We start from the raw sequence: 27745 nt of genomic DNA on the forward strand, positions 1-27745 counted from the left end.
GTGGTTTCAATGTAACCATTTCCTTATTGACAGATACTTAGTTTATTTTGTTTTTAAAAATTATTGTGGACAATATGACTGTGAACATCTCTATCTGAACAATTTTGTAGGATTATTTTCTACTAGAAGTAGAAATAATTGTCGTGGGAGTGCCATAATTTTATTTTCACTGGGATTATAGTCGATTTTTATTCAGTTATGTGTGTGTACAAGATATGTGGTGAACATCTTTTACTTTGTCCTTAAGTTTACTTGCGTTGTAGCAATATGTAAGGAAGCTTAGCTTTCATTTTCATTGAAACTCTCCTTTATGAAGTTGAACAAAATTCACTTTTATTGGCTCTCCACATTTTCTGGATAAATCATATTTGTGTTGTTTTTTAACTGTGCATTTTTACTGTGTCTTTTATTAAGAATAACTATAATTCGGCCGGGTGCAGTGTCTCACACCTGTAATCCCACGACTTTGGGAGGCTGAGGCGGGTGGATCACAAGGTCAGGAGATTGAGACCATCCTGGCGAACACGGTGAAACCCTGTCTCTACTAAAAATACAAAAATGAGCCGGGTGTGGTGGCGGGTGCATGTAGTCCCAGCCACGCAGGAGGCTGAGGCAAGAGAATGGCATGAACCCGGGAGTTGGAGCTTGCAGTTAGCCGAGATCGAGTCACTGCATTCCAGCCTATGCGACAGAGCAAGACTCTGTCTCAAAAAAAAAAAAAAAAGAATAATTATAATTTTTTTTCTACAGATTTCGAATAGTAATGTTTTTTAAGAAAAGTTTTAGGAAATTGTTCCTATTTCTCTAATGTGTTTGTTAGAAAGCCATTAGTCCTTATCTTATAAGTAGAAGCACACTTGATGTTAATCATTAAATGACACCTTATATCCTTAGATTTGCAGGAAAGCATATCCAGAATCCATCGAACAATTGAACTAATGTACTCTGACAAATCTATGATACAAGTAAGTGAAATTTTGAGCTAGTAATCATTGTCAAAATTATTTACATATATTTTAATTTATCTTTACATTATGTTAATCTAGTTTTTCTTTACATGTTTTGATTTAAAATATTGGTAAATCAAAATTTTGTAATTTGGTAAATCAAAATTATTGTAAAATAATAAGGGCATGCAATATGTACAATGTGACAATTCATCTGAATGGGGGAAATTTTGTAACAAATTTATAACAAAATTCATGACAAGTTTTCCCCATTCAGTTGTGTTTTCACACTGTGTGTGTTGTGTACCCTTATTATTTTACAGTAAAATCTACCAAAATTTTTCAAAAGGCTATAGCATCTTTAAAAAGTCTTATGGAAGAAAATCTATGGTTGTTAAAGGATTTTAAGATTTGGGAAGAAACCTTAGGACTCCATTACATTTTAACTTCTGGTGTATATTATATAATCGATTTTGTTAATCATCAATTTAGAATTCTGAAGATTTGGACACATTTACTATATATAAAACTGCCCACTCTAAGCTTTTTATTCAAAAGAAACAATTAGGCCAAGGAGTACATACACAATAAATATATTTTAGTTTTCAAAATCATCTTTTAATCTGCATACCTGTCAACTTTACATATCTTTAGCTTATTCAGATTTCATCTTTTTTTTTTTTTTTTTTTTTTTTTTTGAGACGGAGTCTGGCTTTGTCGCCCAGGCTGGAGTGCGGTGGCCGGATCTCAGCTCACTGCAAGCTCCGCCTCCCAGGTTCACACCATTCTCCTGCCTCCGCCTCCCAAGTAGCTGGGACTACAGGCGCCCGCCTCGTCGCCCGGCTAGTTTTTTGTACTCTTTAGTAGAGACGGGGTTTCACTGTATTAGCCAGGATGGTCTCGATCTCCTGACCTTGTGATCCGCCCATCTCGGCCTCCCAAAGTGCTGGGATTACAGGCTTGAGCCACCGCGCCCGGCCCAGATTTCATCTTTTTAAACTTTTATAGTTTTAAAGTTTAGTTTTTTCAAAATTTTAATCCCAGCCAGTTCTCTCTCATTTAAAAAAAAAAGAAAAAGAAATGCTCATTTGGTTTCCTCCAAGCAAGTTGTTTGTGGGTTTCATGGAATGTGGTATAGTAGACTACATAATTGCAGTTTAACTCTTCTTTTTTTCACATTTAGGTTCCTTACCGATTACACGCCATTTTAGTTCATGAAGGCCAAGCTAATGCTGGGCACTACTGGGCATATATTTTTGATCATCGTGAAAGCAGATGGATGAAGTACAATGATATTGCTGTGACAAAATCATCATGGGAAGAGCTAGTGAGGGACTCTTTTGGTGGTTATAGAAATGCCAGTGCATACTGTTTAATGTACATAAATGATAAGGCACAGTTCTTAATACAAGGTAAGAATATATAGGGTGGTATATATTTTTTCAATAGTCATAAAAGTGACTCTGGTATGTGGTGTGATTAGGTAAGTGTAATTCACTCAGGCGATGATGGATGTGATTAGGAAATGCTACTGGGTTTTGACAAGACTGAATTGAAAAGTAACGTCAGCAGAGCTAAGAATTGGAGTATATTTTGTATTCCAAGTCAACTATTAAATGTAAATATGACCTTTTTTGTCCTTGCTAAAAAATGCTTTAGTGACTATTCCACAAATTGACTCATATTTAAAATTTAATTCCTTAGCCTAACATATATGGCCTCTGTTCTTGGCCTCTGATTATCTCCCCACCTTCATTGATCACCAGTGTTCATTTTGAATTTATATACTTTACTGAACTTTTTGCTGTATCTGCTCATATCAAACCATTTCATACATTTATGTCTGCATGTTCTTATATGTTTTATTTTTTGCTAGTAATTCTTTTGCCTAATTCTTGTGCATCTGTCAAGATTCAATTCAGGTGTCGTTTCCCCTGCAAACTATTTCTTGATCTACCAAAAAAGTATCTCTCCTTATGCTCTCCTAGCTTCTGTCTACTGGGCATTTACTGTTGCGTATTGGAATTGTGTGATGACTTGTCGTGCACATTTCTCTCTCACCTGCTCAAAGCCAGAGAACGTGTCATACTATGTCTCAAGTTTTGTATTTCTGATATTCTGATACATGCTTTGTAAATAGAAAACAATAAAAGGTTTATTGATACTGATAAAATAATCTTTTATATTTAGTCATTCAGCAGAATCAGCTAGGCAGTCTACTTCTGACTGAAAAAATGAAGTTATTTTTCTGTGTGTATAGTAGAAGTTGAGTAATTCTTCTAAATACTCTATGTATTTTTAAGATCTTGCTATATTGACTAATTTTCATAATTGCATATTTAAGTCTACTTAATTTCTTCATATGACAAGCAATTTTAGTTTTATTTTGAGCTAATAAGGTTAACATGGTTATGAGTTGTTTACATTTTGTGAAAAGTTTTACTTTTTAAGTAATCAAACATCTGGTGTTTTCCAGTAATGGCAAAAGTAGTGCTACATCACTGTTAGAGTAGCAGAGAAAAAAAAAATGGCCAGACACGGTGGCTCACGCCTGTAATACCAACACTTTGGGAGGCCGAGACAGGCAGATCATGAGGTCAGGAGCCCGAGACCATCCTGGCTAACATGGTGAAACCCCACCTCTACTAAAAATACAAAAATTTAGCTGGGCGTGGTGTCGGGTGCCTGTAGTCCCAGCCACTCGGGAGGCTGGGGCAGTAGAATCCTTTGAACCCGGGAGGCGGAGCTTGCAGTGAGCCAAGATTGTGTCACTGCACTCCAGCCTGAGTGACAGAGAGAGACTCGATCTCAAAAAAACAAAAAACAAACAAAACACTTGACTTTGTGTTTTCTCTCATTTCTACTCTTAAGATTAAAAAAAGAAAAGTGAGACCATTACCTATGATGGATTATCAAATATTTTATCATTGTTTTCTGAGCATTTGTTTGAATTTTAAAAGTGTTTTAGGTAATAATTATTTGCTAAACAATAGTAATTCTTAAGTAGTATTGATTGGCTAATTGGTAATAATTCATAGTTTAAATTCTATTTGAAATGCAATCTATTTTGAGTGTTGCATGTTCCCTTTAATTCTTAATTTTATACTAGTTTTTGAAATATTATTTGCAGAGGAGTTTAATAAAGAAACTGGGCAGCCCCTTGTTGGTATAGAAACATTACCACCGGATTTGAGAGATTTTGTTGAGGAAGACAACCAACGATTTGAAAAAGAACTAGAAGAATGGGATGCACAACTTGCCCAGAAAGCTTTGCAGGAAAAGCTTTTAGCGTCTCAGAAATTGAGAGAGTCAGAGACTTCTGTGACAACAGGTTTGTCCATTTTTATTAAGTTGTGTTTGGTTATCAATATTGTTATAATGATAAGATATGCTCATTATTAAAAAGGTTTAGCTGTCTTAAAGTATGAGGAAGTCAGTAGAAATCATCTCACATTCCATCACTCAGATTATCACAGTTAACAGTTTAGTTTACCTTTTTGCCAGACACCACTGTATACAGTTACATGTTTTTCAAGATAAATGAGATGATTCTGTTGACTTTCCCTCTACCTACTCTGCCTATGTTGGGTGGGCTTGAATTTTCTTGGCAAGTAGCAGAGAAAGCTGTGAAATCAGCAAGAAACCCAAACCAATTCAATTTGGCCAAAATAATACTACCGGTATATTCATATATACTTTGTGCAATCATAAAATACTACCATTAATAACTGACGTTTTTTAGAATTGTTAAGATTAAGAGAAAATTGACCAAAACTATTTAGTATGTCATAGGTAAAAAATAAGTGTAACCTGTAAACCAAAGATATAAATGCATAAACATATAAATATTTAAAAACGTTATTCTTAAACTATTAGCTGATGAAATCAATAAAATAAGTCAGAGTAAACACTGTATGAGAATTAAGAAAATAGTTTCTAGTAAAATTGAAAATATATTGTCTTTTGATTTTCTTAAAAGATTACTCTTATCAGTGAGTTGCAAATATGTTTTAGGGCAACATGTTTTCTGGTATGGAAAATGCTATTTCTGGGTATGAATTGAGGAAATGAGAAGCAGATAAATTAAGCCCATATATTTTCTTCAAACTCGCTTGTCTCTTTTATAAATGCTAGTGGATGTTATTGAATAACCTTTTTTTTTTTCCCCAAGATCTGTATGTTTTGTTTTTTAAGGAAGCAGTTCCAGCTTTTGTTGGTTTAATTTCATCTTTTACAGACAGATTTCCTTGCAGCATTACCTGGTTGGGTTTCAGCATTATCTTTAGAAGGAATTATTACTTAAGTAGAAGATTATTTTACAGTGCTGCAATGTAGTATTGTGACTGATACAGGCATGCACAAATCTGTCCAGATGACTTATTTTCATGTAGATCAAATAGTTGTCATCGATTTTGATCCTGAGAGGCAGATAATTCAGCATTTTTGAAAAGGATAATGGTATTACAGCAACATTTTGATATTCCAGTGCTATGGAGAATACCACCATTATAGTGGCTAGTGAACTCTACCATTATGTAGGACTGCACTTTTCCCCTCACATGTACAAGGCTACCATGTAGAGCAGGTGAAGCTATGTGAGTCCACAACAGTGTAGTTTTTAGTACATATCAAGAGGTATCTAAGCTCAAATCACAGTGTAGTAACTATATTATAGTTCCTTTCATTTTTAAAACATTTCTGTCCCTTTGTGATTTCATGCTTTGCATTCTGTACGTATTCTTTCCAAATCACTCCTCAGAACCTGCCCCAAGATGGAGCTACTGTGTTATTGTTCCCTTAACGTTTGCTTATTCCATTCACATGTGACTATTCTTGTTATTAGTAGGAGGAAGGGGCTGCATAATGTAGTATAAGCAGTTGTGGTACCTAAGCTCCCTGATACAGGTGAATCCTCCATTCATTGGTTAAGCTCCGGTTTTATTCTTGGCCCACCTATATTTTCTGATACCAGATATTAAGTTCTATATATCCTTCTCCCTTCATCTTGTCTGTTTCTCGTAAGTCTCCCCAAATTTACAGAGTTAACATATTTTATTCCTGCTTAGTCAAACTAATACATATTCCCAACTAATACTCCTATCTGATAAGGACTAGCCATGCCCCATCCTCATTTTACATGTGTCATCTTATTTTTCTTTCTCTGTAAAAAGACCATGTGTGTATAACTGCATCCATTTTCATGATCAGTACATCTGACCTACACTTTACATGGTGTTTTGTAATTTTTAAAAAATGCAGTGCTACGTATTGGACATATATTTTCATGTCTCTTTTTACCATGCAAAATAAACTTAAAGAGAATGTTGATGTATTTCTGGGAGGAACCAGAATTAAAGATAAAGAGATGGAAATGGTCAATTCCTATTCCTAGATGACTCTTGTAATTACCTTTCAGCATGGTTTTTTTAGAAAGCAGTGGTAATACTACTTCTGTAGGAAACATTGTATCCTCCATAGACTTGATGGAAATATGCCCTTGGTTTGAGTTAGTAGAAGCAGCACATGCCAAGTCCATAAATTTACAGAGTGAGATTGTTGTTTAAAAGATTGGTTTCTATAACTATGATCTTTGAGATTATATTAAGAAATTTATTCTCTGTTGCAGGATAGTTTCACATGTCAAAACTGAATAAGGCTAATGTTTCATTAGAACCGTTTATTCCCTATTATTAATAGGGAAATTTTATTTTAATGTCCATGCCATCCTCTTCTGATTCTTCTCATAGTTTCCAAAGTAAGTAATTTAATTTGGTGTAATACTTCCAGGATCTCAAAGCAACCTGTATTTTAATCTCTCAGGTGTTCACTAGTATTAGGAGTGACTAGTGGAAATAATAAAATGAAATCTTGTTTATAAAATTCAACAGAATGATTTTTTTTCCTCCTTGCATAATCTTCTCATTAAAGCTGAAACATAAGACCTAATAAAATTCAGTTTCTACTGATATTCCAAATAAGAGTACTAATTCATAGTATATTAATCAAATTAGTATTTGTTCCTCTTCTGCTAAAATGTGATCGAGAAATTCATGTGTATCAGTTCTCCAGCACCATTCTTTCCCTACTGAGATAATAAATGATGGGAAAGTATTTTTTGGTTCATTTCATGCTGCTTCCCTAGATTTGCTTACTGCAAAGGCCAACTTACCTGAATACTTTGGTTTAGATTTTTAGCCAACCATTCTTTGCTATGAATGTATGGATCAGAATTACTAGGGGGATTTTTTTCTGAGTATGAACAGCACACCCTACCTAAGACCACATAAGACATACTGGAATCAGAATCTCTGGAGAAAGGATCTGATACTATCCTATCTTAAAGAGATCTTCAGATAATTCTGAGGTATACTTCTGGTTAAGCAGCATGACCCTGGGCTGTATTTATAAAACAGAAATTATTCTGGAGAGAAGAGCTTTGTCTGAGTTACTATTTTACTTATGTTAGTTACTCTTGTCTTATCCAAGAAGTATCCGAAGTCCTTACAATATAGCACAGCTAGATTTTTTAAAAAAATAAGGAAACACTAGTGAAGATAGGAATGAAATGTATTGCATAAGGTTTTGTAAATTTGCCTAGAGGCAGCAGGCAGAATTGGCTCCGGGACTTCTTTACAAACACTGTCTGCAAGTTAAAAATAAGCTGATGTTCCAGGAGAGTACATACAGTTGGATCCTGAGAGTAAGACCTGGTAGAATGAACAATATCCTCAATGTTCTCGGGTTCCTTGAAAGCAGGAACTAGGTGATATTCTTTTGTTTTGTTTTGAGAGTTTTGCTTTGTTGCCCAGGCTGAAGTGCACTGGCACGATCTTAGCTCACTGCCTCCCGGGTTCAAGCAATTCTTGTGCCTCAGCCTCCTGAGTAGCTGAGACTAGAGGCATACACCACCACACTGGGCTGATTTTTTTGTATTTTAGTAGAGACAGGGTTTCACCATGTTGACCAGGCTGTGGCCTCAAACTCAAACTCCTCAGGCAGTCCTCCACCTTGGCCTCCCAAAGTGCTAGGATTATAGGCGTGAGCCACCATGCCAGACCTGGTGGTATTCTTATTTATATCTCCAGCATCTAGTATAATAAATGACATATGGTAGATGTTCCTTGAAATTTTTCTATTAATAAATTCATTCCCTATGGAGATTTCCAATCATGAATTTACTAGGGGTGATCCTCAGTTTAGGAGAACACACAATTTTAAAGTAGAAACAAAATAGTCACACAATAAGGAGGCAGGCCAAATACATGTGGTGAGGATGTAGCTCTTTATTCTGGATAAATTTATGGTTTGACTCTGGTTTCTAAACCTCTCTCCCCTACACCCCTCAGATTTTCTTTGGAATGGGGCCCAGGAATCTGAAGTTTCAGAAGTTCCACCAGTGATTCTATGCAGCCACCTAAGCGTGGCTCTTTGTAGTCTCTTACAGGGTATGGTAGACTTTTAAATACATGTCTAGAAATGGATGGATTGTATATGTCTCAAGCAGTCCCCTTTAAATCTTCTTCAATGTGAACATAATAAGTATGACTTATTAGTAAGTCAACAAAATAAAGACTCCTGAAAGATATCAGAGATGTTGGTCTTACTTTTATAGTTAAGAGCAGATCCTTACTCTTTAATAGAAAGCCAGTTGGTCATAAAGTTGACCTTATACTGAAGACATAACCAGGAAATATGCATAAGTAAAGCACCCCCCAACCCCCTCAATACCCTATTTCAACATGAAGATGGACAAAAGGAGCAGGCTCAGAGTTACCTCAGAATGTTGAGTTGTCTTCTGTAACAGCTAGAGAAGCATGGCCGGAAAGTCACTCTGTGGAGGCCAGTCATTTGAAAATCCTAGAGAAATACCCGTAGAACAGGTGAGTGATTTGAGAGAGACTTTAGGAATAAGGATATTATTCACTTCCATACAGAACTGGTCATTCATGGTGAAATGAGTGCATTTAATTTTTTGTTTGTTTGTTTCTAGTCTCCCAGGGTTTCAAACCATTGTGGGTTTACCTGCCGTGACTACAACACTGCTCATCTAAGTTCCCTGGGAGGTATATACCTAGGAAAACCCTCAAGAAAATTGTTCTATATGGCATTTAGAGAACTTATAGCTGTAGGCCACTAGTGATGAGGTTTTTAATAAGGTTAAAGGATGAACAATTGTATTATATAGTAAAAACCAAACTTGTTCTGCTGTTGTTCCTAACACAGAAATAGAAATTACTAAAGTGTATGGTAGGGTATTAGTTTCGTGAGCCTTCCATACAGAGCAACACAATATAACCAGTACATGTTATGTTGAATAGAGAGTAATTTTTTTGTTTAAAAATATGGGTAGCTAGGTAAAGTCTGGAAATAATGTATCAGAAATATTAGTAGTATGCTTATCTCTGAGTAATGCAAAGAGTTTTAATTTTCCACATTTTCTTGTTTGTTCTAGTAAACATTTTTATTCTTTGGCTTGATAAAATGAAGACAAAACCTCTTTTTTGTCTTCTTTGACTTTTTTTATACAAACTTTATTTTATAATCTGATTCCCTTGTAATTCTTCCAAGACCACTTTCTTGTGAGTAGCCTGTGTTTCATCTACACCAGATTACTCCTCATTTTTCTTGCATGTAGGAAATTTTCCTGTCATTATGGCATGTTCATGAAGTATCCTTTATCTTAAAAATGTTCTTTTGTCATCACTGTTCATGAATTTTTGCATATTCTTTAAGATCTTCCTCATATCCCAGAGTCTTTGTGAATTTCTCTGAGAGCACTTCTGTAGCAGCTATTATCTTTTTCCTCTTAATTCCAACCTTTTCTTACTACCAAATGTATTATGTTCTCCTCTGTTGTACTTACATTTTGGCTTGCCTTCCAATGTAGAGTCTCATGTATAGCAGGGATTTTATGAATCTTTGATCAGACCTTACAATGTGCTGTTCCTTCTGCTTGGAATCTTTTCTATTCTTCTCTCCAAGATAATCCTCTACATATTCTTCAAGACCCACCTAAGTTAGCACCTCTTCTGGAAAGTGTTTAACAGGGAGCATTATCTCAAGTATGTGTATTGGGTCCACAGTGCTTTTGTAAAACTTTGTGCGTTAACTTTTATTGCATTTAGCACATTGTATTATAATAGAATGTATATTTATCAGATTGTACTGAGAGTTCCTTAAAATTAGTGATGTAATGTTTTTGGTTTTTTACATTTTAGTACTTAATATAGTACTGAATGTAGCAGAGGTTCAATAAACATGTTGGGAATGCAATTTGAATTTTTTGTTTCCAATCTCCCAGGGTGTCAAACTATTGTAGCTTCAACTACCATGACAACAAAACCACTCGCGTAAGTTCCCTGGGAGGTATATATATAGGGCAAACCCTAGAGAAAATTGTTCTGTATGATGTTTAGCCAGAAGCATTCAGTGTTACTCATAAAGTTATTGCACGCAAACTCCTTTATGGAAGGAAACCTTGGCCCTGGTGACCTAAGGTGGATTTGACTTGTGTTGATCAGATAAAATTACTCTTGGTCCTAAGAACCAATTTTACAAAGATTCTAGGTTTCAGTGGGTCATTAGACCAATGTCAGACCAGTTGGATTTATTGCTTTAAGTTCACATCCAGTTATTAACCGTTGACGTTATCTACTGTGGTGAAGAGAGGAAGAGTGCCAAACACAAGGAAAAATTTTATTAACAAGGAGTTTCTCTCCCAGCCCTAAAGCAGCTGGCATGAGCCACCTGTCATGAATTCTTCCGGAGGCAGAAGTATTGCTAAGCTGATGGTAGCCGAAGGTTTTCTTTATCAATTACTCATGGGAATTGAAAGGCTATTCCAGTTCAAAATCAGGAAATGATTTAATGAGGACATTAAACTTCTTTTAACTTCTCTCCTTCCTTTTTGTACACATTGTAAGCATCCTCACCTCTGGTTTTCCTTATTATGTAGTTTTACCTCCATGATCTTAGTTATGTCATGTGTTAACTAGGTATGTTCATGTGCAGTCTCCACACCTTTGTGTCCAAAATATGTTTTGATTCTAGCCAATTTTGTGTCCCTCTGTTGCTCTCTCTGTTAATCAGAAGGCACATTTCTTTCTTTTTCATGTTGCTCTACTGCCTTCTATTACCTTCACTGATCTCTAGTTTTACTTTCCTCTCTAATTCATTCTTCACAGTATCCCCAGAATAATTTTTTAAAAACTTGTATTGCCATTATGTTTAAAAAATACTTCCAGTTGCCTGATCTAAAGTCTGTTAGTGCTTTTGTCCCTACCTGCATCATCTCTTGCCATTTCTCCACTCTCGTACTGTAGTCCAGTCATATTATTATTTTTTTTGAATCAGTCCATGCTCACTGCATGGACTCTTCATTCTTCCACGTGGCAAAACAACCCATTCATTATTCAGCTTAATAGGTCACTTTAGGTCACAATCCAGATTGCTCGCATCTCTTCACCGCCATTGTAGCCCTAGAAAGTGTTATAATATTGTCAAAATTTATATGTATGATTATTTGGTTAGTGGTGTTCTCCACAGATGACTGTCAGCTTCATGGAGACAGAGACTGGCTGCTTTGTCAGAGACTCACTGAGATAAACCCTTTTGGTCATGTAAGGATTTGGGGCTTGTCTAGTCTAGGGAACACCCAGTGGACGTTCATTGTACATTGTTGGATATATGAATCTGGAACTCAAAAGATGGGTAGGAGACATCGTGAATTTTTATCGGCACCAGTTTGCTTTTCCTCTGACAACACTCAGCTCCCGGGGGCAAGTGCAGAAAAAATGGAAGGTTAGGTTCATTCAGGGTTAAGATTTTGCCAGGAAGTATGATGGAGGACACTGTGGCAGAGAAAAATATCTCCTGTGCATTCTACGGAAAGTCAGCCCAGGATTGCTGTTCAAACCAAATTCTTTTGGTAAAATGCTGGCAATTTTTCCAAAATGGGCTTTTGGTATTTCTCATAGCAGAAAAATTGACTGTGAATTCCTTACCATAAACTATAATGACAGCTTTCTTTCATAATTATTGGAGTACTCTTAGTTCTGGGTTTTTGTTTTTGTTTTTTAATGATTTCTGGGAAGAAGTACTATACGTGGAAGTATATATTTTACTTTGAATGGAAGACTAAGATTGGTTCTTACATAATTTCAGATATAGAAATGAATAAAAGATTTATCTTAGTATAGACTCTGTGGTTTATATTAGATATACAATTGATTCTTTTCTCATGAAGCACAAGCAGCAGGAGACCCAGAATATCTAGAGCAGCCATCAAGAAGTGATTTCTCAAAGCACTTGAAAGAAGAAACTATTCGAATAATTACCAAGGCATCACATGAGCATGAAGATAAAAGTCCTGAAACAGTTTTGCAGTCGGTAAGAACTTTTCTTTTGGCTCTCTGAACATAGCCATGGTCACGACATTTCCCCCAGTATAGTGGAGAGGACTAATCTGGGAGTCAGGAGACACAGGGCCCAGTAATGGCTCTGCCATGGGCATGATCAGTGACCATGGGCAAGTCATCTAATGCCCAGGCTGTGATTTCCTCAGCTGTAATTGTAAAGACACTTTTCAGTTTCTGTCTTTCTGCTATAGAATTCTAATGAATCATAATCATAGATTAAAATGACCATTTGATTTGGAACTTAAAAAGAGAAGTGTAAAATATAGCAGTATTTCTCCTGTCTCTCACCCATTCCTCCATCTGTAATCTGATTACATTGAAATAGTTGGGAATTTAAGATGTAATTATCATGATTTCATGAAATGTGTTTAACAATAAAACTACTAGGTGCTGTAGGTTAGAGTATTATTAGAAGGATAAGTATGATGTTGCAAAACTGTTTATGAATATTTCAGGAACGTCCTGTGCAAAAATGTCATTAGCCTACTCTATGGTAGTCTTCAAATGCATCTTTTTATAACAGTAAATTGAGCATGTTGGTGTTATACTACGTTATCAGTGCATATGACATTCTCAGAGGAGCTATTTCAAGAATTTACTACTCAACCTTTTAGTTCCTGTAGTCATTTATCTTTTAATAGTGAGCATAAGCAGCTCTAATGCAGATTTTATAGTAGCTCTTTTTAATATTTGAAGATTCCCCTTGACAACTAGAAAGAGTGCGACATACCATAATTTTTCAGCACATAATTTTCTGCTTAGTAAGTGAATTCAGTGCCAGCAATAACCTGCTAATTGCAATAAGACTTCCTTTAGCCAGAATGTTCAAGAGATATGTTACTCTGTTGATTTTGTTTCGATGAACTAAATAACAATAAAAATTATTTTTTGTTTGAACAGTTTTGAAAATGTATTAATATATCATCTTATTAAAAATGTATTAATTTAAATAATTATTTGATGATTCCAAATTTTGCAAATGCCTTAGAAGCTTTAAATGAATTTGATGTGAACATCACTAACTCTAAAGCTTTTCCTGGAAAGTGCTTTGTTTAGTAGATCTGGGATGTCTGCTTCTTGGGTGATGGTAAGAGGAAAACCTAGGGAAGGAGAAAAAACAGAGTAGTCGGTACAAGGGGAAATAGTTTTGTCTGATAAAACTGCATTTGCAAGGTCTCTGCTCATTAGAACTTTTATTTGTTAAAGCCTAAATTATGATTAGTAAGTGTCACTTTTTAATCTGGTATTAGAAAACCAAAAGCAATGCTTAGCTTAATGTAGAATCCTGATTTTAAGTTTGGAAAATCATATGGAACTTAAATTTGCAGAAGTCACCTAAATTTTGATTGCTCAGCTTAGCATAATATGGATATCATCTTATAAGGTAGCAACCTACTGCCTTATCTTTACTTCAGAAAGGAGGATGACAGGGAGACCGTATGATCGACAAATACGCTATTTGTTTATTCATTTAATTGTTTTCTGGAGTGGCATCCACAGTTAGCCCCATCGTGTATGTAAATCCTGAAGCAAGTCTAAGAATTCGTTAACCGTGGCTTGATTTTACAGTCAGTTGCTTAGCGTCATGGTAACTACTTCATAGGGGATTTTTTCATTTAAACTTAGCATACACTAGAAGCTAAATTGCGCAGGTGAAAAGTATCTTCAGACTTTGGGATTAAACATTTCTGGATTTTGGAATATTAGTTTTATTAATTATGAATGCAACCTTGAATAAATTGCTTAATTTCTCCAGATAGACCTCAGTTTTCTTTTCCATAAAATGAAGGTAATTGTAGGATTAGTCAAGAGCTTGGCATGGCATGTAGTAGGCACTGAGTAACTGTTGGTTTCCTTCTGTTACTTCAGTCCTAGCCACTTTTCAAATATGTAGTATATTAAAATCAACCTTAGTATAAGAAAAATTTCCTGGAAAGCATAGAATCATGGAAATTAGAGAAAGTCTTCAAATGTTTAGGTACCCTGCTTTTAGAAAATGTCTTTACTTTTAAATGGAATACTTCAGGATATTTTCAAAATATAGAAAAGTAGACCCTGAGAAAAAGTCATGCATAGTCCCACTCACTACTCAAAGTTAATTATTGTAAATATGTTGGTATTTTTTTCACTCTTATTTTAATATGTAGATTTGGGATTTATTTTTATAGTTGAGTTGCATACAAAATTTTGTCTTGCTTTCTTTTAATCACTTACCCTTTATAACCATTTCCCCATGTTATAAACTCAGTAAAAACATTTAGTACTATTATTTCATTGAATAATTAACTTCTTGTTTATCTCCTCCCCATTGTATATTTGTTTCTATTTTACATTATAAATAGGCTGCTAGAAATGAAAACTTTTTCATATTTCAGGTTATTTCCTTAGAATAGATTTCCCATGGTTGGATTACTAGGTTAAAAGGTAAAGGCACATTAATGTGGCCATGGACTTACATAGCTTTTTTGCCACCGTTCTTATGAGACCACTTTTAAAAGTCATATAATTAATGAATTTCAGGCAATTCATAAAATCTTTGTATTTTAATTATTTTGCAACATAACTGAGAAACTTATTTTAACTCTTTTCAAGTTTAGCCTTTGTTAATGTATTCATATAAGACCTGAAAATAATAGAAAAAGATAAGAAGCATGTCTTTTACTTTAGTGAGCCCTTAAATTCTTTACATGAAAAATTTTTATGGTACTTTGGGATATCTAGATTTGATGAATGATACTACAGGATTATTATATGTGGCAAAGTTTCTTCCCCTTTTCAGCTTTTACCCATGTATTTAATCAGCATTTTGCTGTTGAAACTTCAATAGTAACTGAAAAGGTTTATAAAACATTTATATTCCCTAAGTGCAATATTTTTCCCCCAAAGGGAATCTGTTTTGTAAGGATTAATATTCTAAGTAATAACCATTTGCCTTAAATTTGTATTTTCTTTTCCTAAGATAGAATTGTTTTGGATTGGTTTGCTAGTGAGAAATCATCACCACAAACTCCAAACAGATTTCTGAATTTACCTGTTTATATTTCGCTCTTGTATACAGAGACCTACCACAGTTCTTCTCTTATATGCTAGAAAGATTAAAAATCCTTAATTAAATGTCATGGACCAAGCACATCTCTGTAGAATGTGTGTGATAGTAGTATTAGGTTAAAATTATTCAAGTATAAGCAATTTAAAGTAGCACAACAAAATAGTATAATGACTCATAATAGTTGTCATTTTAGAGAACAGCTGTTACATACCAGGTGTTGGCTTGGCTGCATATTCTCTCTCATAATCATCATACCTGTTTAGGCTGATCATTTCCCATTGAAAAGTTGTGAATTTTGATAAATTAAGGAGACATATATATATGTGTGTATATATGTATTTTTTTTTGAGACAGGGTCTTACTCTGTAACCCAGGCTGGAGTGCAGTGGTGCAGTCTCAGCTCACTGCAACCTCCGCCTCCCAGGTTCAAGCAATTCTCATGCCTCAGCTTCCCAAGTAGCTGGAATTACAAGCATATGCCACCATGCCTGGCTAATCTTTGTATATTTAGTAGCAACGGATTTCGCCATGTTGGCTAGGCTGGTCTCCAACTACTGACCTACAGTAATAGGCTCAGCTTGGCCTCCCAAACAAAATGCTGGGATTATAGGTATAAGCTACCATGCCATGCCAAAAATAGCGTTTATTTTAAAAGGGGCAGTACCAGTTGCAGCTATTGGTTTTGTTTTATTGTTCAATTAAACTCCTTTTCTATATATGCTTCCAGGAAGCAAGAAAATGTTCACATTACTAAAATTTACCTATATTTCTAATGGAAATAAAACCTTTTAATTGCTGTTATGAAAATGTTTTTTGTAATATCAAAACAAAAGTTTATCTTTGTTTATGAAAACTTAGGCAATTCAGTTACTTAAGTTGCTTTCAAGCACCTTCAGTACTTTTGGCTTTTTTAATAGGTAAATAGTGGATATGCTAGTTATAAATATGTTGAATAAGATAAATAAATATGTAAAAATCTGTATGTTATTTTGAATGAATCCTATTAGTGTCATAAAGTTTTGAATGAAATTTTCTGAATTTTACACTGACTTCTGTATTAGTGGAGATTACTGAAATGCATAGAATTTATTAACAATAAAAGAAAAAAAGGAATAAATCTGATTGAATTGTTAAAATGGGTATCAGCTTCCAACAGCTTTTTCTTATTTTCAGCAAGTGTTTGTGGAACACTTACGATATAAATATACTGTAGTCTCATAGGCTGTATATAATAAGTTAAACAAAATAGAATATGGGTATTAACTGGATACACAATTAATTACCAAAAAGAATAGAAGGATAAAATTATATAAGAGAAAAAAACCCAACAAATTCTGATGAGTTTAGAGGAGGTCATATCTTATTTTGGTTGAGATATCAAGAAAGGTTTTGGGAGCTATTAGACTTTTAAAAAATTGTCAGCTATATAGACAATGATAGAAATACAACTCCACTATTTTTTATCTTAAGTACTTAAAAGTTCTAAATGTTATGATATTGGTAATACTCAGTTTGAGGATGTAAAGGGAAAACTAGATTTTGTGTTACTACTTGATGAATGCATTTGCTTCTGATGTTCAGTTTTAAGTGGTTTCATTTGATACCTACCAAGTAAATGCAGATATTTTTAAAAGATTTAAGAGTATACGCTTAAACAGTTTAATAGTGCATGTGGATTGGAACTTCTGAAAATAAGTCATATGGATACGGGGCTGCTGCTTAGGGGTGTGCAGGTTGCACAGTTGTGCAAGGATGCCATTGTTCTCCACTGTTTTCTTTTCTAATGTTTATATTAATGATTTCCTTCTGCAGAAACCTGAAAATACTACAAGCCAACCACTTTCTAATCAGCGAGTTGTAGAGGTGGCGATCCCTCATGTAGGGAAATTTATGATTGAATCAAAGGAGGGGGGGTATGATGACGAGGTACCTTTTACAGCCCTCTGCACCATTGCTACATAACTTTTGCTATTTAATACAAATAGTTTGGGCATGCCTGCACCCTCATACTTAATGTCTATTGCTACATAACATACAGCTTTGCCCCCTCATAGTCCAAAATTACTTTACCAATTATTAACAGAACTTTGAATTTCAAATGAAAATTTAAGTAGAAAACGTATGGAATTGTCAAAAGAATTTTCTATTTCTGGAGTTAATTCTTTTATGCAGAAATAGTACCAGTTTACTTTCCGGTTCGCAGATTACAATAAGATTTGTTTAATTAGTATGAAATTTTTTTGGATTTAAAAACAATTTTTTATATTCCATTCCTGTTTTACTGGAATTACTTACTATAATACTTTGCCCACTACCTCCTGCCAGAAAATCCCACAGCATGATTGCAGGATGGATAATTGATATTTTTGCTACTACAGCCTCTCCGTGTGACTGTGAGTGAATAACTCATCAGCATTACTGAGTGCCTGCTGTTAATAGGACCTCCATCTTTATTCTTATCTCTTCACTGTTAATTCTCATTTACTTAGTTTTCCAACAGTATGGAGGCATTTTTGTTTCTCATGATTTAGTTCTTTGGAATCCAGATGAAAATGATCTATTGTCTTATTCTTTCAGATTATTTTCTCCCCTTTTCCACTTTTCTCTTGAGACTCTTAATATTACTCTTTTTGAGGAACGGCCACTAAAGCTGTTTTTGAACAGGAACACAGAGAAGGCCATAACTACTGGGAAGTGGGGAGGGGTGTGATTTGGTAAAACGCTTGTTGGATTCTAGTTTTATGGGTTTGGATAAAATTGCATTTATATTAGTTTTTTTCACGTAACTTTTTTTCTGACTTACTCCAGTGTTACTGTCGTGCTAGAGTTAATCACCAAAGTCAGAAGTGTCATAAAGACGTATTACTGTACCAGTGTAAGAAATCACAGGCATAACGAGGATAAGCAGATTTGTGAGATAAACTGGTCAGAGAGTTTTCTCAAGCAGATGTTAGATATATTGCAATTCTCAGTGTATAATCCAAAGTAAATACAATGAGTAATAGGTTCAGTGAATCAGAGGTAATGGATGCAGTCTGTTGATCGCTATAAGATAGCTTCATAGGGCCTTGAGTAATTTCACTTTGCAGTTATTTTAAAATGTAAACAGCTAAAAATAATCTATTATGAAAACAAAAAAAATGCTTAAGTATTTAGTACTTAATGGCTCTACGTTGTTCCAGTTAATAAACATGCTAGCTCTTGAAAATTACGGAACCTGGCATGTTTTTAATAAACCTATCAATTTATTGATCAAGCAGTTAAGTACTTGTTTTAGGATGTGCCTTCTCTTGTTTAAAAAAGTTGAATTTGTGATTAATCATTTAACACGATCTTTTGTGCAAGTGCTTATGCTATTGACAGAGCTGTGTCTTTTGTCATTGTTTTTTAAAATTTATTGCAGTGACAGTTTAACAGTGCATGTGCATTGGAACTTTTAAAAATGAGTTGTGGATACAGGGCTGCTGCTCAGGGATGTGCAGGTTGTACAGTCTGCAAGAATGACTAGACAAGGGGCAGAAGTGGGAAGCAAATTGAGTTCATGCTGAGCTCTCTGAGGCTTGAGGAAGAGGTACCTTTTTTAATTGATAAAAAAGGATGTTGCTTTTTCTAAATAGTTCACTCAGATGATAGCACATTTTAAAATTTGTTTGTCTAAAAGCAGGGTGCCTTTTTCAAATTCTCCAATTCAGAGAGGATGCCTTTTTGCAGTTTGCACAAAGGCACCATATGAGCCAGCTGTGCCCTGTATGGATGAGCTTAAAAGGTGCTTACATGTGTATTGGATTAAATTTGGTCTTAAAAATGCAACATTTGATTTATAAATATGGAAAACAAAGGAGTTTCAGCTTGCATGTAAATACATTATTTTAGTTTAAAAACTTTTTTTTAATGTTAACTATCTTCTGTGGCAGATCATGATGACACCGAACATGCAAGGTATTATCATGGCGATAGGTAAATCCAGGAATGTGTATGACAGGTGTGGCCCTGAAGCAGGGTTCTTTAAGGTACAATGAACATTTTCCTTTTCATTTATTTTCTTTTTCAAAATTAAACTTCTTAAAATATTTTATTTCTTTGAATTCAGTTTGGTTTTCTGTATAATTTCTCTTTTCCTATGGCCACCAGATGTCCTAGGGTTTTCTTTTATTTATTTATTAACCTAACACTGATTCTTTTTCTCTTAATCCAGGTAATTCAAAAAAAAAAATCTTTTTATTTGAGTCACTCTAATAGTGTCCTTTTGATTTGTTGGCAGAAATTTGAGTTGTGTTTTTTATTTGAAGGGAATGAGGACATTAATGAACAATAATAAGAACTGAGTAAATTGCCTTTGGTAATAGTTCATTTTATCTTCATTGTTCATATTATTGGTCAATATCATAATATTCTTTAATTTTATTATCATTAGGTACTAAATTGCTTTTTGTGTTTATAAAATGATTTAATTATATTGTTTTATGTTTCCCCATAATTAATTTTTGATAACCTAGTCAGTTCAAGACATGCGAGAACATCAAGCTGAACACTAGTCCATGATTTACCCACATCTTTTTCCCTCTAATATCAGAGCTTTACAATGTTTTGATTACAATTTTTTTGCTTTTACAGATTTGAAAGATGAAAATACCACGTATGTTCTGTCATTTTATTTATGTTGACCAAAATCTTCAAGTTTTCTTTTCACTCTTTTCAAACCCTTCTTAGTGGTTTTAAAAGCAGTTTTTTTGAGATGCAATTTGCTACGGTAAACTATGCATTTCTTTTGATATTAAAATTTTAAATTTTCATTTTCTGTATTTTGGCATCATCCAACTTGATCTTTCAAAAACTGGTTCTTTTTTCACTGTTTCTTTCAGTATACAGTGCAAAACAAAAGCCTTGTACACAGTAGTAGACATATCAATAAGCATTTTTGGATTTGTTAGGATTAAGGTAACTAACTCTCCTGATATGCCCAGGACTGAGGGGTTTCCTGGACTACAGGATTTAAAGTGCTAAACTGGGAAAGTTCTAAGCAAACTGGTCCCAGGAGAAGTTGATCAGCCTATTATGATCCCGTAAGANATCCAACTTGATCTTTCAAAACTGGTTCTTTTTTCACTGTTTCTTTCAGTATACAGTGCAAAACAAAAGCCTTGTACACAGTAGTAGACATATCAATAAGCATTTTGGATTTGTTAGGATTAAGGTAACTAACTCTCCTGATATGCCCAGGACTGAGGGGTTTCCTGGACTACAGGATTTAAAGTGCTAAACTGGGAAAGTTCTAAGCAAACTGGTCCCAGGAGAAGTTGATCAGCCTATTATGATCCCGTAAGAAAGGTTGAAAATCCACTTCTAAAAAAAGAAGAAAAGTACATTTTTTATACTTTCCTGTTTTAATACATTTTTTATAGTTTCTTGTTTTCTTACTGACTTCTTAATTTTTACAATTAGAAATTCATTCTTATGCCCAGATAGTCTACCTTTTCTTTTCTTAAAAAAACACAATATATGTCCTCTAAAGTTTTTATTTCTTGTGGAAAAGTTATTTATGATTTACAGTGCCATTGTCATTTCTGACCAGGTTGGGTCTTTTATGTTGAATTGGAAATCTCATTTTATTAAATTAATATCTGCATATAAAGAATCACCTAACTGTGTATATTGCAACAGTTACTAAGCCCCCAGTGGATAATGACTTTCAGTTATTTAATCTGTTTGGCATTAATTCATATCTTTAAATAGAATGCTTGGGTTTTTTATTCACAGTTACACATTACCTGTTGAATTTGCTTCTATGGAATATGAATGATGAGCTCTCTTTCTTTACCTGCTTCACATACATACACTGAGAGACACAGCTCCCATCCCCCATACACACACACACGTGTAAAATCTTATAATTTTGATTATATCAGAATTCTGCATTTGTAGTATTACTATGTATGCTATATATGATTAAACTGTATTATAAATATTACTACTTTCCATTTTTCCCTCAACTTTCGTTTTCCTTAAACGTAGTTTTTTTGTTTTTTGATTTGCTTCATTGTTTATGTGCATTGCTGATTTAGTTTAAAGCTGTCCACTGCTTGTTTAAATCTCCTCTCATTCTGCCTTTATCAATTTTATCTTCTTAGGACATCTATTCTGGAGCTTTATGACCTGCCCTAATCTCTATTGGTTTTTCTTTTCTCCTGATGCATAACTAGTAACCTGAGATCTCCTTTCACCATCATGCTGGTGATTCCCTTTGCATCTATTCCTTTGTGTATTTTCTGTATTTCATATATTTTTCTTTTTTGGTTTGCTCTATGATTTTGATAGTAAAGCAAGAAAGTATGGGCAAGAATCAAGTTTGTGAAAGAGGGACAGAGTATTTTCTTAAGTAAGTTATGTTATATTGCAACTCTGTGCATAATCTCAATAAATACTGTAGTTAATAAACTTCAGTCAATCTGAGGTCAAAGTTTTCAAGTAGCTTTGGAGATTTTTGAGTCGAGTTTGATGTTTTACTCATAACATAAACTTGTGCTCTCTGTCAGATGTTAAAAATAATTACTACAGTATTTCTATTTCACTAACCATTCTCCTTACTATCCTGGTACTCCCTTTCCTGCTTTTTTTTTTTTTTTTTTTTTTTTTTTCTGCTGGAAAAACACAAGAATAGCTGTAATGTACATTAGGAAGGAAGTAGTTTATAGGTTGATATTAGCAGCCATACTGCCTTGGCCAACTGCTTTGTAGGTTTGATTTTGGGCAAAGTATTCAATCTTTGTATCTCAGTTTCCCAAGGTGTTAAATAACTATTTATTTTATTGAGTCATTGTGAGCTTTAAATAAATTCTATCAATGTTATGCTTTTAAAGTAGTATCTGGTTGATAGTAAATGCTCGGAATTTAGCTGTTATTATTGTTAGTATTATCACGAAACTTGTCTTATGTGTCCAGTTCTGGTCCACATATAGTAGGAGATGAAAATGAGAAAATGAGTGTGCCATGTCTGTGTCAAGGACTTTTATTTGCTAATGTAATTTTTTAAACTTATTTGTTAGAAATTGTCAGTACCATTTTGGAGTAACAAAATTAACAGTTTCATTTGGCTTAACCTAATAATTACTATCACAAAACCCTCTTTCTACCTTTTTATCTCTTTAGTGTGTGTATATGTTTATAAAATTTCTGAAGCTTTCGTACATTTTTACCTGTGATTGTGTAATATATATGTGTATAACCCTATGGAAACATACATCAAGTTGTTTCTAATTAATGCATGTTTTTGGTAAAGGTACAAGCATTTGGACAACTCCAGCTGATAATATGTCACCCTAAAAATTTTTTCATATAAAAAATGAAAGTAATATATAAAAAATGCAGTTGTATTCAGTACTATAGGGGTGTCTAAAATAAAACTAACAATGACAGTCTCTGCCACTGCCCTATTGTAACCATTCTTAGTGCTGTGTATCTTGTTTTTTTCTTTTTGTTTATAACAATGCACATATACAGAGACTTAAAATTTTTTTAATGTAGATTTTACTGTTCATAATATTTTGTAACTTATATGACTCAGAAATCTATTGTGGGGTTTCTTAAAGTTTAGACAATATCACATTATCTTTACTAGCTGTCTGCATACACACACACGTGTACACACACTCACACGTGTACACACACACAGTATTCTATGGTATAGATGTACTCTCATTTCTTATATCTTACCCTCTTTATGGACATGTGTCCTATATTTTCTCCCAGTCTGCCCTTTCTATTTGAATTAATTTAGAGTACCTTTTTTCTTAAACAGGTTTTAAAATAGTATGTTCCTTTTCCTATTGTTTGGATTTTTTTTTTTTTTTTTTTTTTTTTTTGCCATATTAAAAGATCTACTCTAACCCAGAGTTATAGAAATTTTCCCACTATTTATTTAAAATGCTTTTCTTAGTAAATTTTTATTTTGTAAATTCAAATGCTTACTATTTAACTCATTAGCATTTTATTTGGGCTTTCTGCGTTCTGTATTAAATGAATTTGGTGTATGTTTTTCTTTTTTGTGCTGTCTTTATCAAGTTTGCAATTAGGGTTATGTTAGCTTTGACAAATGAATTTAAGAGCTTTCCTGTTTTTTTAATACTTCAATGTGTTAGCATAGGAATGATCTGTTCTGTAAGTTAGAACTCACTCGTAGGATCATATGAGCCTAGGGCCTTCTTGCGGGGTAGATCTTTTAACACATTTTTTGTTCATTCCACAGTTATTGGCATGTTTAAATATTCTACCTTTTTTTTATTGATTCTGATCATCATCAACATTCAGTATTAATTCATAAAATATGTACACACCACAGAATCTAACATGGTGGCTTCTTTTGTCTTCCGGTTCCCCTCAATTAGATAAAGTATTTTTAAATTTTTGTTCTTTTTTGTGCTTAGTGTGTTATAAATTGAGGGAAGAGGTTTTTTGTGTGTTTGTTTGTTTTGTCTTGTTTTGTTTTGTTTGAGGTGAAGTCTCGCTCTGTCGCCCAGGCTGGAGTGCAGTGGTGTGATCTCGGCTCACTGCAACCTCCGACTCCCAGATTCAAGCAATTCTCCTGCCTCAGCCTCCCGAGTAGCTGGGACTATAGAAGCCTGCCACCACACCCAGCTAATTTTTGTGTTTCTAGTAGAGACTGGTGTCACCACATTGGCCAGGCTTGCCTCAAACTCCTGACCTTGTGATCCGCCTTCCTCGGCCTCCCAAAGTGCTGAGATTACAGGCGTGAGGCACCACGCCCGGTTGTGTTTTTTTTTTTTTTTTTTTTTAATACCTCTTGTGTCCTGCCACATCCTGAAAAAATCTTGGTCAGGTTTATTTTACATTAGCTTTTGGCTATGAAAGAAAGCTTTTAACTCTGTGCCGTTTAGGTACTTCTGAATATGGATTTCCTTATGTATTATGATTAGACCAACTTTTTAATACTCTAAATGTTTGCTAGTGATCAAAATGGCGATGCCACTATCAGCCTTGTTATATGAAACAGGTCTGAGTAAGTAGACTTGCTAAAGTTTAACCTCCGAATTAGGAAGTTACCAACCAGTCACAGGAACTCTTTCAGCCACAGGCCCTCCCACATGAGAGTCTGCCCTATAAGAATGCAGTATGAAAAGTTAATAGGCAAAGCAGATCTGGGGGAAAAAAAGAGCAAGAGGATGAGACTGGGCTATACTACACTAACTTGAGTCCTTCTCTCAAGTTAACTTTATTGGTTAAGACTAGTTTCTACTGTAGAAAATCCCCAAGTAACAGTGGTTTACGGAGAGAAGATTCTGTTGTGTAAAAATGAAATTCAGAAGAAAGCAATACAAAGTTACTATGATAAGCAAAAATAAAAGCCAGAAGATAAAAACAGAATATTTCCAAAGTACTGGTTGCTTGTATGTATGTGTAGAGGTGGGAGGGTCATATTATAATTAGAATTACAGGATTAGTGTAGCTTTTTTTCATTTATTTTAAAAGACATTAACATTTCTTTTTTTGTAAATATTTTGTCAGTATCTATTAGAGTACCCTTAGGGTTTATTGAAGTAATACTTTTGTATTATGAAAATTTTTTCTCAATAGTTGTTTCATTGCTTCATAATAATGGTCCCCACTTGACATAACTTTATCACCCTTTTTTACTTTTGAAATGTCTCTTAATCACTTTGTTTATTCAATAGATATAAAAATGTTTATTAGAATATAAAACATGCTGAAAAGTACAACTCAGTGAATTGTTTTTTGAATGATACTTTCCTTATTTACATGGCCTTTTAAGGAATATGAAGGAGAAGAAATATTTGTCAACATAGTATGAATGAAATTGTGTTCCCTAAAAGTATACGCAGGCCTAAATCGTTAATGCAAAAAATACTTCTGCGTGCATCTTGTTAAATTCAAGTCAGTGGTCCAGTGTTTCCATGCTTAGCCAAAGAAGACTCTTTTCCTCTTGGTTATGTACATTTGTAGCCTGAGTTTTAGGTGCCTCATCTTTCAAGTCAGTTACACATCCTGCCTTTAGGCCCTCAGACTTGTACTTCGGACTCAGTGGGTTATCACAATGTGTGTTTACCCATGTGACCACCAACTAAGCCAACAGGTAGAACATCAGGAGTACTCCAGAAGTACCCTTTTTCCTCCTTCCCATCACTACAGTCTGTCCATACCCAAAAGTAGCCATTATCTGGACTTTTAACAATATACATTAGCTTTCTTGTTGACCTTTATACACTTGGCATCTTTTACTCTAGGTCCTTTTTGGTCTGGCTGCTTTTACTCAGCTGTGTGTTTGGAGCTTCATCCATGTTATACAGTTGTCATTTCTTCCCTCTCATAGTATTTTGTTTTATGACTATAATTTTTTTCTATCCTTCTCTTGATGGACATACTAAAAAGGTATTACCTGTTTATATGCAGGGCATTGTCCTAAATCCAGTGGGTATAGCTGGGATAATGATGGACTGAGTTCCTACCTTAATGAACCTCATTTTCTGCTAGGGAAAGAAACATTAATTAGAGTTATTAATTAGTATGATAAAGAACCAGTTTAATGTGGAAAAAGAACATAAAATGAGAAAACAGAGCTAGTACCTAGAGGGCTTCCTAGAAAAAGTGACGTGTAAACTAGTAATACATAATCCAAAATGTAGAATGTAAATGTTTTTCTCTCACTTCCTAATTCTCACTCCACAGTGAGCATCTATTGATTGTTCCTTGTATATCCTAGAGAGATAGATGAGACTGACTTTGATTCAGACATTCATCCTATATTTATAATATAAATAAAAGTAGAAGTATACTCTTTCTATTTGCTTCTTGCTCTTGAGTTTCTTTTTCGTATATATGTAATTATTCATATCAGGATTTGTAGATTTATCTCAGTATTTTTCCTTTGTTTCCTAGAGTGTATCAAAATTTATTTAAATGTTCTCCTAGAATAGGGTATGCATGTTACAACAAATTTGAAGAAAGTTAGTACGTTTCCACCTACCATAGAGGCTGATGGGAGCAATATGTCAGCACACTGATAACTTATTCATACTCTAATTTAGAAGCTCTGTCTCCTACTAACTGTTACCAGCAAGGTCTCTATGGTTAAGTCCTAGGTTTAAATCCTAGCATTATTATTTAATAATTGTGTGACCTCAGGCAATTTATTAAATTATCAGAACCAGTTTATTCACTTGTATGAGGAGTTATCTTGAGAGTTAAATGAGATAATTCACATGGAACTCATCAGGCAGTGTCTGTCACATAAAGAACACCCAAGTTGTTACCTATTCTTACTAAACTTATTAGCATTGTTGTTGCTGAATATTTGAGTAATTTTCAATATTGTGAACATTTTTGTGCATATATTATTGAACACTTACATGAACATAACAGAGTTGACAAGTCAAAGTGCTTGCAGATTTTAAATACTAATATTGTCAAATTGCCTACATATAGTTACATCAATTTGTTCTACTATTGATACTTGTCTAAAAGAAGACATTAAAAGTGTAATCCCATTTTTTAAAATATATTTCTTTGATCTTTGTGAGGGTCAGTTTTTTTTTCATAAGTATTTTGGCAATTGGTATTTATGTTGACTGTCATTCGTCTTTATATGTTTATTACATTGAGGTTTTTTTTTAGTTAAATGAACATTTGATCTTCTAAGACAATTGATTCATCTGTAATTTGCAAATTATATTTTGTGGTTTATAATTTGTCTTCTAAATTTATTTTTTGTGTCTTACTATACATAATTTCTTAGATCTTACAAAATATAGCAACTTTTTAAAAATAGATTTGGGCCTGTGATCACTTTTAAAATTATGCAAAATTTTAATTCTGCTTTCATGGTTTTATAATACTTTTGTTTTGATTACTAGATAGAAGATTTTAGTTTTCTCTGAATAGAAAAATATTCAGATAGTCTAAACATAAAATATTGACTAATGCATACTTTTCACGCTGACTTGACACATACACTAAATCATATATATACTAAATCCCTTATCAGGGATTTATACTTAATCATGTACTAAGTAGCTCTGACTGGGTCTCTGTATTCCACTGATCTAATTTTCTGTTTTTGGACAATACACTGAATACAAATGATCTTATTATAGATCATTTGTAATACACTTTCACATTTTGTTAGAAGAATGCTTAGTAATTTTTGTTCTTTTATAAACCAGTTTGGAAAGTCTCATTTTCTTATGATGATTTTAAAAGCAATTGCTACTTCCTTTCCAAATCCTTTTAGAATTATATTTTGTGTTAATTTAACATGAAATAGATAATTTTTTTTTTTTTTTTTTTTTTTTTTTTTACTATTT

General features: G+C 33.9%; 1 protein-coding gene across 1 annotated transcript in view; it reads left to right on the plus strand.

Moving 5' to 3' along the window:
* USP25 (ubiquitin specific peptidase 25) overlaps window positions 1-27745 on the plus strand; it is a 148667-nt gene that overhangs the window by 100589 nt on the left and 20333 nt on the right. Inside the window, exons 15-19 of the mRNA XM_017859822.1 lie at window positions 895-965; window positions 2131-2359; window positions 4078-4278; window positions 12193-12335; window positions 19328-19423. Of these exons, the coding sequence (XP_017715311.1) occupies window positions 895-965; window positions 2131-2359; window positions 4078-4278; window positions 12193-12335; window positions 19328-19423 (740 nt within the window). The remainder of the gene's footprint in view (window positions 1-894; window positions 966-2130; window positions 2360-4077; window positions 4279-12192; window positions 12336-19327; window positions 19424-27745) is intronic.

Source organism: Rhinopithecus bieti, unplaced genomic scaffold, assembly GCF_001698545.2.
Source record: "Rhinopithecus bieti isolate Rb0 unplaced genomic scaffold, ASM169854v2 scaffold_51042, whole genome shotgun sequence".
Classification (NCBI taxonomy): Eukaryota; Metazoa; Chordata; class Mammalia; order Primates; family Cercopithecidae; genus Rhinopithecus; species Rhinopithecus bieti.